Raw genomic sequence first — 16,163 nt, forward strand, 5'->3', positions numbered from 1 at the left:
CTAGTAACTGTTGGATGAATTTATTTTTTATTCTCTACATTTTTAAGGCTCCTCTTAGTAATTCATCATCATGTGTCATTTTGTCCTTGATTTCAGAAACCCTGTCTTCACAGTGATCATTTCTACATTTTATGAATTCTATACAATTTTTTATATCTGATATTTCTGTTTGATACATTTTTGTGGAGTCTATATATCTTTGGTAAGATGGTCATGCATTTTTGACCATTATGGTCAGCTCTTTTAATTTTTTGTTTCTCCCATAACCACATTGATTATTTTGTATGATAATTCCATGAAATTACGGGTTATATCTTCTTTGAGTTTACCAAGTTTCTTTACCTCTTATCAGTTCACAAAGCTCCACCACTGTTGTTTGGTTTCTTCAGTGAGCCCTGGATTTGCTTTGAAAGACCTCGTGAGCCTTTTGTGCCCCCCCAATATTTGCGTGTGTGCGTGCGTGTGTGTGTGTGTGTTTGGTGCTGAAAGTTGGAGTCCACTAGGGTGAGAGATTACAGTTCATAAAAAGGTTTCTTAGTTAAACGCTCCTTTCCAGTGATGTTATTCAGGTTTATGTGTCTACAAATAGTATTTACCCTATCAGCTATTTAAGTGGTTTGGATCCTGGCACTGTGTTTTGAGGAAGGAATTATTACTGTTTACACAAGATAAACAGATCCAATGATACATCACTTATGGATGATGAACTTTGCATTTACACTTTTACCCTTTATCAGTACTCTTTCCAACCTTTATTCTATGGATATTAGCTGTTAGTCTGCAATATGGAAAGAGAAATGAAAGGAAGAGATGGAGGTGTGTGTGGCAGAGGAGTCTAAGTCAGTAGAAGGAGAGTAGATAGGAGAAAAAAAAATTAGGGTGTCAGAGTCTGTTGGAGGACTTGTAGGTGGATTAAAGGGTTAGTGTTGAGAATCTTAAGGTATTTATGGGAACAATGACAAGCTATAGGAGGAGAGAGTTCTACTTTGTGATTGAGGAAACCTGTTGATATATTTATCCACCTATATAATGGAGAAGAAGTAAAGGGAGACAGAGTAAGACAAGGAAGGCCAAAAGGAATAGAGTAGAGAGGACAGAAGGTTAATGCCAAAGAAATTAGGCATAACTGAGAGAGTTCAGAATATAGCAAACAAAAAACTTGCAAAGAATTTTAAAAGTGGGAGAAAGTAGCAAATAAGAAAAGAAAATAGTGTTACTCTGGATGTTTTAATTGAAGAAACTAGGGAAATAGAGAGAGAGAAAATAAAACCTACTGAGTCAGGCCTCTTCCCCCACATTGGTGGGAACCCAGATCAAGTAGTCCAAGAGAATGTATCTGCTGTTCCCATATGACCACATGATGAGCATTTGGGCTGTTTTTAAGATTTAGCTATTGCAAACTGTGCTGTTATAAACATGGGTGCGCATATAATCCCTGTGGCATGACGATATTCATTCTTTTGGGAAGATACCCAGCAGGGGAATATCTGGGTAAAATCAAACCTTTAATTCTAGTTCTTTGAGGTATCTCCATGTTGATTTCCACAGTGGTTGCACCAGTCTGCACTCCCACTAGCAGTGGAGAAGGGTTCCTTTTTCCCCCACAACTCTGCCAGCATTTGTTAGTGGTTTCTTGAGAGCAGCCATTCTTTCTGGAGTGAGGTGGAATCTCAGTGTTGTTTTCATTTGCATCTCTTGAATGACTAGTGATGTTGAACATTTTTTTCTTATGTTTATTTGCTGTTTATACTTATCTGAGAAATTTTTTTTCATTTCAGATGCCCATTTTTGGATTGGGTCTTAAATTTGGGAGGTTTGATTTTTTTTTTTAAAGCCTCTTTATGTATTCTAGATTATAGACATTCGTCTGAGGAAGTGCTGGTAAAAATTTTTCCCAAATTGTGGGTTGTCTCTTCATTCTGTTGGTGGTTTCTCTTTTTAATAGGATGAGATCCCTGTTGTTGATTCTTTGTACTGGTTCCTGTGCCGCTGATGTTTTGTTCGTAAAGTCTTTTCTTGTGCCAGTGTTTTAAAGATCTGCATAACCTCTTTTCCAGCAATTGTAGTGCTTCTATTTTAATATTTAGGTCTTTGATCCATTCCAATTTTAGATTAGTGCATCGTGATAGATATAGGTCTAGTTTTAATCTTTGGCAAGTTGAAACCCAATTTTTCTAGCACCATTTATTAAAGAGGCTGTCTTTCCTCCAGTGAAGGTGTTTGACTCCTTCTGTCAAAGATGAGGTAGTTGAGTATGTCTGGAGTTCTTTCTGCATCTTCTAATCTGTTCCATTGATCCCTGGGTCTATTTCTTTGCCAATACCATGCTGTTTTATTATAGTAGCTTTGTAGTATAGTTTCAACTTGGGGATTGTGATACACCCCCTACCTTGTCTTTGTGCCTAGAACTGCTTTTGCTATTGTAGTTCTCTTCTAGTTCCAAATGAATTTTTGGATTGTTGTGTCTACTTCTGTGAAATATGCTGTTGGAATTTCAGTTGGGATTGCATTGAATTTACATAGCAGTTTTGGGAGTATGGCCATTTTCACTATATTGGCTTTTCCTACCCAGGAGCAAGGATATCTTTCTATTTTCTGATATATCTTCAATCTCCATGTTCACAGTGGTGTAGTTTGCAGGGTATAGATTTTTCATTTCTTTCCTTAGATTGACCCCTAGGTATTTAAATTTTTGGATGCTATTGTGAAAGGAGTTGTTTCTCCAGTTTCTGTCTTGGCGAGTCTGTCATTCATGTACAGGAAGGCTATTGATTTTTTTGTTGACCTTCTATTCAGCTACTATACTGAATTTGGTTATTAAGTCTAGGAAATTTATGGTGAATTTCTTGGGCTTTTCTATATCGTATCATGTCATCTGCAGATAATGACAGTTTAACTTCTTCATTTAATATCTTCCTTTTTTTTCTTTCTGTTGTCTCTTACTGTCTCTGATGTTTCCAGAACTGTATCGAACAGAAGTGGTAATAGTGGATATCCTTATTTTGTTCCTGATTTTAGCATGAAGGTTTTCAGTTTGTGACCATTTAGGATGATGTTGGCTGTTGGTTTTTCACAGATGGCTTTTATCAGATTGAGATAAAGACTACCTATTCCAATTTTCTGAATAGTTTTTATCATGGCTGGGTGTTGGATTTTGTCAAACACTTTTTGTGCTTCTGTTGAGGTGATCATAACAGTTTTTGTCCTTGGCTCTATTGATTTGCATATGTTGAACCATCCCTGCATCCCTGGAATGAATCCCACTTGGTCAGAGTATATGATATTCTTGATGATTTTCTGCATTGTTTGCCAGTATCTTATTGAGGACTTCTGCATCTATATTCACGAGGGACATTGGCCTGTAGTTCTCTTACTCAGTTGGGTCTTTCTCTGCTTTGGGGATGGAGGTGATGCTTGCTTCTAGGAATGAATTTGGGAGTATTGCTTTCCATTTCAGTGAAAAGTTTAAATAATAGTGGCAAATGTCTTGTAGAATTCAACAGTGAAGCCGTCATGACCCAGGCTTTTCTGTGTTGGCAAGGTTTTCGTTAAGATTTCAGTTTCACTGCCAGGTGTGGTGGCGCATGCCTGTAATCCCAGCACTCGGGAGGCTGAGGCAAGAGAATCACTCTGAGTTCCAGACCAGCCTGGGCAAAATAGTGAGTTCCAGGTCAGGCTGAACTACATTGTGAGACCCTGTCTCAAAAACAAAACAAAACAAAACAAAAACCAAATATTTCAGCTTCATTAATATTGGTTTGTTTAGAATTTTTAGGTCTTCTTCATTCAAATTTGGTAATTCATATGTATCTAGAAATCTGTCCATTTCTTCTGTCTTCCATCTTATTGGCATGTAGGCTTTTGAAGTAGGTATTGATGATCCTCTGGATTTCTGCTGAATCTGTTGTACTTTCACCCTTTTCAAAAAACCAAATATTTCAGCTTCATTAATATTGGTTTGTTTAGAATTTTTAGGTCTTCTTCATTCAAATTTGGTAATTCATATGTATCTAGAAATCTGTCCATTTCTTCTGTCTTCCATCTTATTGGCATGTAGGCTTTTGAAGTAGGTATTGATGATCCTCTGGATTTCTGCTGAATCTGTTGTACTTTCACCCTTTTCATTTCTAATTGCATGGATTTGGGCCTCTTCTTTCCTTTTTTTTTTTTTTTTTTGATAAGTTTGGCTAAGGGTTTGTCAATTTTCTTAATTCTTTCGAAGAACCAACTCTTTGTTCCATTGATTTTTTTAAATTGTTATTTTAGTCTTGATTGCATTGATTTCTGCTCTTTATAATTTCTTCCCTTGTGTGAGCTTTGGGTTTATCTTGCTTTTCTTTTTCTAGAAGCTTGAAGTTCAGCATTAGGTTATTTGAGCTCACTCTGTTTTCCTAATATGGGTATTCAACACTACGAATTTCCCTCATTAGACTGCATTCATTATGTCCCATAAGTTCCAATATGTTGTATTGGCATTGTTATTTGATTATAGAAACTGTCTAATTTATTACTTTCCTCTCTGACCCTTTGGTTGTTCAGTAGGGTGTTGTTTGATATCCATGTGTTTATGAAATTCTTGTGGTTTCTTTTCTTTTTCTTTTTCTTTTTTTCTTTTTTTTTTTTTGGTAGTTTATTTTCTGTTGATCTCCAATTTCATTGCACTATGATCGGATAATATACAGGGGATAACTTCAATTTCTGTGCATTTACTTAAACATGTTCTATGAGCAAATATAATCTGTTTTGGAGAATGACCCATGTACAGCTGAAAAGAATGTGTATTCTGATTTTCTGGGCAGAACACGGTAAACATCTGTTAAGTCCATTTGTTCAAGAGTTTGGTTGATTTCTAGTATTTCGGTTTTTTGTTTTGTTTTTGTCTAGTTCTATTTGTGACAGTGAGGTATTGAAGTACTACTATTGTGTTAGTGCTTATATTTTCACATCTATTTCGTATAGTTGTATGCACTAGTATTTGGTGTATATATATTTATGATTGTCATTTCTTCAATTGTTCCCTTTACAAAGATGTAGTGACCTTCTTTGCCTCTCTCTGGTTTTTTGAGACAGGTCTCACTATGTAGTTGAGACTGACCTGGAACTCACTATATAGTTTAGGCTGGTCTCAAACTCAGAGCGATCCTCCTGCCTCAGCCTCCTGAGTGCTGGGGTTACAGGCATGCACCACCACACCCGGCCTTTGCCTCTCTTAATTAGTTTTGGTTTGAAATCCATTTTGTCTGCAGATAGGATAGCCACTCCTGCTTTTGGGGGGGTTCATATCGCATGGATTATTGTTTTTCACCCTTTAACTTTCAGTCTGTGAATTTCTTTTTGAAGTAAGTGTGCTTCTTGTATGCAGCATATTTTTGGATTTTTCTTCTTGACCCATTCTGCTGGTCTTTTTCTTTTGATTGGTGAATTGAGAGCATTAACATTGATGGCTATAACTGATATATATTGACTTATCTTCGCCATGATCTTTTCCTCTTGTTGGATTTCCCCCACCTTTGCATTTCATTTCTTGTCTTCCCTGATGAATTTATTCTGTTGGGTTTTGTGGGGTTTGTAACCCTCATTGCCTTTCCCTAGGATATTGTTTAAAATTTTTGGAGTGCTGTTTTGGTATTCATGAAGTTCCCCAGGTGTTCTTTGTCATGAAAGTATCTTCTCCATGGATTTTGAAAGAAAAATTTGCAGAGTATATCAGTCTGGGGGTTAGAGGTTTTTTTCTTTTAGCACTTGAAATACTTCGCTGCAGGCCTCCTTGACATACGGGTTTGTGTTGACAAGTCCGCTGAGATTCTGATGGGCTTTCCTTCGTATGTGATTTTGTTTCTTTTTTCTAGGTGCAATATTTTGTTACTTTGATGGGTTTCTGGAATCTTGACTATTATATGCCTAGGTGTAGATTTTTTTTAATCACATCTAGTTGGTATCCTATATACCACACTTATTTCTATGTCAAATTCTTTCCCCTGCTTGGTAAGATTTCTGCCATTACTTCTGTGAACAGTTTTTTTTTTTTTTTTAAACATCATCTGCATTATCTCCTGTTTCTTCATTAACTCAGATCATGCTTAGGTTATTCTTCTGTGCATCCCTCAGCAGCTGCTGTATTGATTCTCATGGTCCCTTGCTATTTTTAAGAATTCTTCTTTTCCTGGTCACTAGCCATCATCCTGTCTTCTATATCTGATATTCTGTCCTCACTTTAGCTCATTCTGCTGTGTAAACTCTCAGTGGATTTTTGGTGTTTTTTTTTTGTTTGTTTGTTTGTTTTTTGGTATGGGGATTGAATATGGGACCTTGTGCTTGCAAGGCAGGCAGTGGAACCAGGGATTTAGTGAGCTAAATCCATGGCCCTCATTTGAGTTTTTAATCTTCTCGATATCTGTTTGAATCTTCTTTATTGGATTCCATTTGTTTCCTATGCTGGGGTTCCATTATGTTCCTGTGCTCCTCTATTTTTTTTTTTTTTAATCTGTGTGCTCTAGAGTCATTGTGTCTTTCACTATGGACACTATCTGTGTTGTTATCTGAGAAATGATTTCTGATTTCATTTTTTTCTAAATCATCTTTTCTTGCCAGTTCAATGAATCCAGGTGGTTGAGTTTCAGATTTTTTCATCTCACCCCTTGGATTTCCCTGTGGTGATCTGAAAATCTGGGTTTGTGTCTTATTTAAGTGTCTTCTCGTTTGTTTTTGTGTTACTCTTGAAAGTTTTGGTTTAATTTGTGACTTGTAAATTGCTTATTGCTCATATTTAGTTCCTTTATGGAATGGCTACTTATTGGATTGTCTTGCTGGTATAGTTGGCCTTTGGGTTTAGAGTCCTAAACGACCTTTAAGTAATCTGTCTCGGTCTACCAGTAAAGACAGTTGACTAAAGCAGTCAAGTTACCTTGACCAAAGTAATACAATCAGCAACAACCATAGCATCAAGCACTGCTTAGAAAATGGCAAAATATGGTAGCTATTATTCTGACACCTTTTATTGCATAATATATTTACAGTTAGTAAGCCCTTCAGTACAGTGGCTTTACTCTCTTGGAAAAAGCCTTAGAAGGAAGGGATGGAGAGTGGAATAGGAGGGAGAGATCAGAAGTAGGGCTAGAGGAATCACAAACTTTGGGAAAGCGGTGAAGACAGGAGAAAAAGAGGGTAGAAAGAAACAGAAGAATGGAACAAACTAACAGCAACAAGAAACTAGAAACTAGTCAAACTCTTAACATTGAGAATAATCAAGAAAATAATGGACAAAAAGCAGGAGCAAGAAGGAGAAATGAAGAAGAAGAAAAGAGAGGAAAAAAAGGTCCCCTTGGAGTCTGACTGCTGTTGCTTGTATACAATGTGGGCAGCAGCGGGCAGAGCCAAGTCCATCAGTCTCCACAAGCCAGCTGTAGTCTAGTGAGATTCAGGTTGGTTTTTGGCTGGGAGGCCAGAATTGAACTCCCTTAACCTCCTATGGGTTAGATCTCTACAAGGTTCAACTATAGATTCTCTACAAGTTCTACTGGACCTGGCAGATCCAGGTTTCGTAGGAGGTTGTTGGTTCCAGCAACTAAGATTGCTATACTCTGTCCTTTCTTCACCCTCCCAATGGGCTTCAATTTTCAACCACAACAAGCCTTGGAGAGGTCCTGTCTCTACTGCTCACCACTGCACCATCTCGAAGCTCATAACAGTGGTTCCCTAGCCCCAGGTGCCTCTGCCATGTGGATCTGGTTCATGGAGGACACAGGGAGCTGGGGGAATGAAGGCCACAGGTCTCTTTGTGGGATGAGAATGGAAGCCCAGAAATTGTTCATTTTTATGTTTATGCTTAATCTTTATTTTCCCAAAAACAAAGGATTAAAAAGCACCTGTTTACAAAATATAGAGTATACAGTTATCATTTCACCTAATCCTGTATTAATTTTGCTCCTGTTTTTTGAAAAAAGGAATGAATAGCACAATTTCTCATACAGAGTATATGATTAGTAAATAGTTATTCATTGAATAAATGTGTAAACAAAGTGTATTTTCCTGAAGCCTGAAAATGTGGTTAGCACCTGGAGTAGAAAGCTGGTTCATATGCTAATAATCTTTTAAGTTTGGAGGACTTTGTGAAATGTGTTGCTTTTCTCTGTCAATAATTTTAGTTTGGAGTCCTTTCTCGCAGTCTCTTGATATTAATATCTAGTAGCCATGTAATTTGTGATGATAGTTTTTCTACACTTCCCCCTACAATAGCAGATTTTGAACAGAAGCAGTAATGTAACTAATAAAGACTGATTGTATAATGAATTATTTTAATCTAAACTAACTTGTAGAAAAGGTTTGTTCCATTTCTAATTTGACTTCTCCACAGCTGAATTTTCAATTTTTCCTATTTCTGTGACCTAGAGACACAATTTCTGTTTCATTCCTAAAAATTACTCTGGATTTTGTTTTGATGGTTTCTACTTTTTTCTGTCTTCCCACCAGTTAGGGTTATGATGGTGTGGTACTCTAGTGTGGAAGCACAAGGGAAGGGAATGACAAGAAAGTGCTTTTAGAGTTAAGGTCAGGGACCTGACTGGTTGAGGTAGAATCCAAGGCCCAGGACTTATTCTAATACTGCTTGCATTTATTTGCAGTTAATTTTCTACCAAAGAATAATTTTTAAATTATTTTTAGATGAAAATAAAAAACCAGTATATTTGGTCACAACACTGGATAACACAATGGAAGATCTATTAACACTGGAATATGTGAAGGTAAGCAGTTCCGTTCATATGGCTTGACAGGTAAGTGTGCTACTGAATTTTTTAATTAAGGAATAGTTTTTAAATATTCATTCTTGTATATCCTTAGTAACTCATAACACTTTGTGCCTTGTCATTCTCTGTAATATGTGATTTACTAGCACTTCAGTATAGCACAATAAGTAGCCTGTGTTCCATAGAAAAGAATTGCAATTCAAACACCCCCCTCAACACCCACCCATCCACCCCTAGGCTATTGAGAAAAGCTTTTGGTCTCCATGGAATGTATTATTATGCAAGATGTTGATTTCACTCTATTTTCTACTATTGTCTGAAGTTAGCTGATTTTCCTAGTATTAGTGACTCCATTCCATTTGTATTGATATATAATTTTTTCATCTATGAAGTTTTTCATGTGTAATGGTGTATTTATGATTTTTCCAATAGACATTTTTACATGTCATATCATGTTAATCACTTTACAATCAGAATAATGCCAGAGTATTTTCACTTTTAAGACCATTTTTGCTATCCATTATTGATACTGATACTTGAGAATTTTTGTTGTTTGTATTAACTTTTCAATTACAAAAATATTCTATATCTAAAGCAAATTAGTGTATGAAGAAAATTTAATTCCCAAAAGAGGTGAAATCTTTCCATTTGCAGTAACATAGATGAATCTGGAGGATACTGTGCTAAATGAAATAATCCAAGCACAGAAAGACAGTTACTGTACAAACCTCAGTTATATGTAGAATCAGTAAAATTGAATTCAGAAGTAGAAGAATAATGTCTACCAGAAGCTGAGGATGGTAGGAAGGGAAGTATAAAAGGAAGCAATGTATTAGATGTATCAGAGGAATAAGTTCTGAGATCTGTTCCACAATGAATTCACTATATTTAATATATTTCAAAATAAAAGTACATTTCAAGCATCTCACTGCAAAAAATGATAGGTACAAAGCTATTATCTTGATTTAATCATTCCATATTATATACCTGCATCAGATAACACATGCTATTCCATAAAGATAGGCAGTTATGGTTTATCAATGAAAAATAATATAAGGAATAAAGTTTTGAGCAAGAAAACCAATATTTGGATACTTTATTGACATTCTGTCACAAATTTTATTTTCATAATTAGGAAGACTCATTTAGAGTTCTTGACAATCAAGTGATTGTTTTCTACACTTGATATTTTCTACCATTTCTTCTCATCAGAATAGCAATGATAGTATGAAATATTTACTAAATATTTGCTGTGTATTAGAGAAGATCATAGTAAACCAAATTTGTTTTGGTAAAGCAGCTGCTGTGTTCTAGTGAAGCAGTTGTTTGTTGAACTCTGTGTATATATAGTGTGTAATATCCTTATGTAAAACTAAATGTATGATATATACTTAATATATATAATATGGTTACCTTATACATATCACATACACACCTGGAATAATTATATAAATTTTAGGGCTACTATATAATAGTATGTGCATGTATCTTCTTATAATGTTCTAAGTGATTTGTTTTCTTTTTGGACAGACTGAAAAAAATGCACCTAACTTAAAAAGTACCTATAATAATGTTTTACAGATGATCAAGGTATGAATGGATGTTAATTCTTGTTTTAATTAGATACTATATTTCTGTGTCTAAGTATATAATGAAAAATTATAGCTGGAATATAAGATCCTTGAGGGTAAAACAATAGTATGTCGTATTTGTCTTAAATTTGTTCTTGTGTATTGCTGAGGATCGAATCTTAAACTTTAAATGCGAGGCAGTCACTCTGCTACTGAAGTATATCCCTAGTCTAAATCATATCCTTTATCCCTGTGTTAGTCACTTGTATTTGTGGGATAAATACTTGACATCTGCTGTTTAAAAGAGTTTTATTTTGCTCACAGTTTCAGATGGTTCAGTCCACAGATGGTTGGCTCCAAGGCAGAAATGGCATGGCAGAGGAGCTGTTCCACCCGTGGGCACCCCTGAAATAGAAATAAAGAAGGGAGAAGCTGGGGACAAGAATACACCTTTCTAGGTCAATCCCCCAATAAACTGCCTCTTTCAACCAGACCCAACCTCCTAACAGCACATTCAGCTCTGAACTCATCAGTGGATTAATCTGTTGATGAGTATAGTGCTCCCATGATCCAGAATCCTTTTGAAAGCCCCATGTCAGGACATATGAGAATTTGGAGGGATGTATTAGATGTAAATTGTAACATTGTTGCAAAATGTATTATCCTATAGAGACCAGGCAAACACATTTTCGTTAACCTGTTAAGTAACTTCTGCTTCATTCTTTAGGTGAATTTTTCCTCTTTGGATATTCATTTACATACAGAAGCACTTCTGAATACAATAAATTATCTTAATAAAATCTTTCCACCCTCTCTGGAAAAATCAGCCTCAGTGTCTGTTGAGACTGAAGACAAAGGAGAAGTCATTAAAAAATTAGGTATATTTTTCAAAAATTTAAATGCAGTTTTTTTTTTTGTTGTTGTTGTTGTTGTTTTGCCAAGTTCATCAGTAAATTTAGGCTCTGAGTTTATTAACTTACAGTGATGACCCTAGAATTCTATTGCCCAGAAGGCACAACTTTTAGTGAATGCCAAGCTGCAACTCAAAACCTTATTTATTGCAAAGGGCCAACACTGCAATTATATCTGAATGCTGAGGTTTTACTTTAGAAAAAACATCTCTACATTAACATCTTTTCTTTTAATATATTCCAGGTTAATTTTAAGAAATAATGGTCAAAGAAACTGAATACTGCTGAAGAAAAATTGTTATATGAAGTTTATATAATGAAATATATAAATTATAGTTGAAGATGATACAGAACTATTTGATTTAGATTAAAATTCATGCATTTATTAACATTTTAGATTAGTAAAGTAAACCAAAATTTGAGTAATATCATAATGTATTTTTAATCAGAGCACAGGTTGAATATCATTAAAATATTTTAAATTTGGAGTGCTCCAAAATTAGAAAATTTTGGGGTGTCAGTTTGTACTAAGAAAGTTCTGGATTTTGGACAATTTCAGATTTTAGATCTTTGGGTGCCTAACCTATTAATTATTAAATGCAGTGAACATCTGTAATTTTTATGATCAGTACCTTTTGATTATTAGGTCATAAAGGATTTAGGACTTTGCAGCTATAGTTCTTAATTTCAAATGTTCAGTCTTTGCTAGGAACACAGTTTTATTTTGCCCTTTCATTTTTGTTTTCATTAGGGGTAGAAGTTCTAGTTTAACAGGAAATTCCTTATGTTGCTTTCATTTAAATTGTAAATGAGATTTTCATTATCGTCATCATAATCAAATAATATTGTGGTGATATTTCAGTTATTTTGTAAATATAGTATAACTACTAAAAATTTCCCTTATCTTTTACAATATTTTTTGTAGCTTTCAAGCAGTCTGTGAATGAAGATGTTATTACTTTGCAGATTTTAGCAGAATTATCATGTTTACAGATTTTTATTCAAGAACAGAAACGTAACATTTCTGAAATTAAGATTGAAGGTAATAAAGTTTCATAACAATAAATTTAAAGCTCTTAAATAAAAGAAAAAGCAATTATACTTTTGTTTCCTTAGGACTTGATTCTGAGATAATTATGAGGCCTTCAGTAACTGAAATAAATGCAAAGCTAAGAAATATAATTGTTTTGGATTCAGATACAATGGCTGTATACAAAAAGGTAAGAATTTACGGGAGGGGAAGTGAAATTAAAAAGATGAGTTAGGTACATGTACTAATTTCCCCATGATAAATATAGTCACTAAGTTATGCAAATATGTACTTGTAAAAATTTTTTTAAAAAGTAAGAATTTGTTAAGTAATGCATCATTAAATATGAATATCCTTTAAAAGCAATGGTACTTAGAGTAGATGATTGTTATTTTAGCACCATGGCTTATTTATATGCAAGGATTTATTTTGTCATTTTATTTTAGAACAGAGGAGTTATAGCTTTATTGGTCATTTACTTGTTTCCTCTCAGCCGCATGAAGAAAAAAAAGACCCAACAAAAGTCCCTACATTTTCTTATGTAATTTAAAATACTACATCAAGCTTTATTTGCCTTTCTTCTCTATCAGTTGGCCTTGCATTTTTTATTGTATGTTTTCAGAGGCCCATGAAAATCTCGCCTTTTAAAATTAGCACCAAATATAACCCAACTCTCTGGAACCATTTAAATATTTCTGTTAACATGAGTCATTTTCTATCAGTGGTGCTTAAAGTTTTTTTTTATATTCAGAATTTTAACTTTCAGTGTTTTTTACTAAATATTAAAACCACAGTACTTGAGATTCTCACCCAGAGTAGATAATCCTGTGCCTATAGTATATTGCTTTATTAATACATTTTTTAAAATGTGTTAAAACTGAATTTTTTTTTGTTTTTTTTTGGTACTGGGGATCGAACTCGGGGACCTTGCATTTTCATGGCAAGCAATGGCACCACTGAGCTACATCCCCAGCCCAAAACTGAAAAATTTTAAGTTCCATCAGTTCTGTTGTTGGTTTTTTTTTGGTACCAGGAATTGAACTCGGGTCCTTGCACTTGCAAGGCAGGCCACCGAACCACTGAGCTAAATCCCAGACCCTAGTTCCATCAATTCTGATAGTTAATAAATTGGTTGGAAATAGCCTACTTGCTTATTCTTATAGTAGAACAACCCGTTTAATCTTACATGTATATTACTGTATAACAATGTTAACCCTACACTACTGTATTACATACACTGTTAAGAGAGTCCTTTGAACTGAAGGATTAGTAGTTGAAGGATAGGTATTTTGTTACTAGTTATAAAACTGTAAGGTTTCTTGGACTAGAAATTTTTATGGATTTGGACAAGTAACTCTTGAATAATGAAGCATGAATAGAATGTTATATTGAAGGGAGTAAAGAGAATATCAAGTACTTAGATTAGGAAAATCTAAAGTACTCACTGAGTCAGGAAATCAGCATTTGGAATTTGGCAAAATAGGAAACATAAATGGATTTAGCTAGTAATCTTGATAGTCATCAACTGATTTTTATTTTAAAAGCAAAAAAAATTATCTTACTTATTCTGGCTTATTTAGCATGAGATAAGTCAAAAAGTCATGCCCCATAGGAATAAGGAACAAGAAAATTTCCAAAGGCCATTGTTTGATTTTATATTTTATTTTTACTTTAAAAATTATAATTTACAGAGCATTTAGAAAGTAAATTTAAAAAATCTATTTTGCCCATCTGGAAATGAAGCTCACAGAACTAAAAGTATCTGCTAAAAGACATTTAAGTGATTAGTGACAGATAGTATAATCCAAAACATTAATTTTTTTTCTCAGTAATGTTTTTTTTCATCTAAATAAAAGGTTAAAAATTCAGTTTTCAAAATGCTAAACTGAAGTTTGTTTTGTTTTTGTCTTCTTGTCTCGTTGTCTAGATGGGAGAACCAGGCTTTCTGGCTCTTTAGTTTACATTCTGCTCTATTTTCTGCTGTCTCTCGGTTCCATACTATCTTCATTATTAGACAGGATTTTGTTTTGTTTTTTCAATTTTAAAAATTTATTCTCTTCTATCATGTTACTCTTCCTCAACGCCTACCTGTTCTCAGGCTTTTGTGCTTACATATAAATTTTAGAATCTTCTTCCTAGGTTTAAAAAAAAAATCTCATTAGTATTTTATCTTTTACCTTTAAAAGGCAAGAAATTATTTATTAATGCCATTATAAAACGGTGAGTGCTTCCATTTCCTTCATTGTCTCATAATTTTGTTTTTAATCTGGGTTTTTTGAGATGGGGTCTTGCTATGTAGTTCACATAGCAAGGCCTCACACTTGGCAGTGATCCTCTTGTCTTAGCCTCCCGAGTACTGGGATTGTAGGCATGCACCACCAAGGCCTACTTTCACGATTCTTTTAAATTTGTTTGGATGAGGAACCACTGAACAGCATTTCACTGATACGATGCTTAAACCTGTTTTATTGTATAAATTTCCTTTAATCAGACTAACACATTTTTTCTGTTGCATACATTTGTTACGATTGTATTTATTCTGTAGACTTTTTCAAAGCCTAGATTTTGCTGATTATGTTGCATTATTTAGAGTGTTCATTTATTTCTTATATTTTTTATAAATTGAGAGTTAAATATCGGAAATTCATTACTGCTTTTTTTGGAGGAGAGCAAGATACTTCATAGTTGGTATCTTTATTTTCGAAGGAAGCACTGTGTATCTGTGTGTGTGTGTGTGTGCACAGGCGCATGTGTGTATCCATTTGTTGTGATTTCTTCCAATTTGGTCTCATCTCTGTCTGAAGGATGGCCATAAACCTAGATAGCCCCTAGCTAGGTGGAGATGTTGTAGTCAGGTAAGACAGAAGAGGTAGTGCAATAAAATACATAAAGTGACAGAAATATCTTACTACTACAGATCCACGAGAGAAGAGGGGTACCCCAGGAGGGAGGTAATGGAAAGTCTGGAAGTAGTTGAGCACTCAGCCAGTGGGTAGAAAGTGTGTTTACCTTAGGAGAGAGGGAGGAGAGCAGAAGGGAAGATGATAACCCAATGGAGAGTTGATGGTGCTGCTGGGCCTTTACACCTTTAAGTTTTCTTGGGGTGGGGGTGAATTGTCTTATTTAAAGGAAAAAAAAAGGGGAGGGACCTTAATGGTAGAGCTTGAGGCTGGTTATTAGCTGGTAATCCAGGTAGTTAACAGCTGTGGCCTTGTGTTGATTTGGGGCTTTTGAGATTGGGTTGCAAAAAAGCACAAAGGGGAAATTTTAACTAGGCCAAAGGTGATGGTCTGTGACTTAAATTCAAATAACTTGTGACAGGCCTGAAAATGGATCCTGAGACAGCAACGATTTTAAATGTATGACATGATTATTTTAGTAGGAGTTGCAAAGTCATACTGTTCTTGCTGAAACATTTCTTTATCAGATAAAGACTTCTCTAATGTATGCTGATTTTGCTGTTCTTGCTTTTCACAGGTTCATTCTCTTCTAGAATTCTTAGTTTGGCTCAGAGGAACAATATTACCTAGGCATTTGTGTGTTCCTGAAATTTTTATTGCAGAGTATGTTGACTGGATTTCAAATGCTTGGCTTGGATTTTCTTGTCTAGGTGGTCCGAAATGAGTTACTCCATGTTTTATAACCTAGTGTTGATAATAAATCTGATGATATTTTGATTTTCCCTTCTAAGGACATTGTCATTCTGCCTAGATATTTAGATCTACTTGAAAGCCTCTTATGGGTAAGATTGTGGACAAGTACACATATGGCCCCACATACTGAAAGTATCTGAAGTTTTTTTTCCTCTTACGATACTCTTTTTGCTTTGAAATAAGTACAGTAAGAGAAACATAAGCCTAACACAGTAGATGCTCAGAGCCAGTTGGTTGAAGGATGTGGAGGGCTT

The 16,163-nt window shown here is 34.9% G+C and overlaps 1 protein-coding gene across 5 annotated transcripts in view; it reads left to right on the plus strand.

The window, feature by feature from the left end:
- Window positions 1-16,163, plus strand: part of Vps13a (vacuolar protein sorting 13 homolog A) — a 228,418-nt gene that overhangs the window by 66,498 nt on the left and 145,757 nt on the right. For all 5 annotated transcript variants that reach the window (XR_004514896.1, XR_004514897.1, XM_033757746.1 and 2 more), the window contains exons 27-31: window positions 8,662-8,741; window positions 10,275-10,334; window positions 11,043-11,193; window positions 12,152-12,268; window positions 12,343-12,446. Coding sequence is in view for 3 of the 5 variants with exons in the window: in XM_033757746.1 (XP_033613637.1) it covers window positions 8,662-8,741; window positions 10,275-10,334; window positions 11,043-11,193; window positions 12,152-12,268; window positions 12,343-12,446 (512 nt within the window). In the remaining 2 variants the exon portion in view is untranslated. The remainder of the gene's footprint in view (window positions 1-8,661; window positions 8,742-10,274; window positions 10,335-11,042; window positions 11,194-12,151; window positions 12,269-12,342; window positions 12,447-16,163) is intronic.

Source organism: Fukomys damarensis, unplaced genomic scaffold (genome assembly GCF_012274545.1).
Source record: "Fukomys damarensis isolate Sample0158 unplaced genomic scaffold, DMR_v1.0_HiC HiC_scaffold_31, whole genome shotgun sequence".
Taxonomy (NCBI): Eukaryota; Metazoa; Chordata; class Mammalia; order Rodentia; family Bathyergidae; genus Fukomys; species Fukomys damarensis.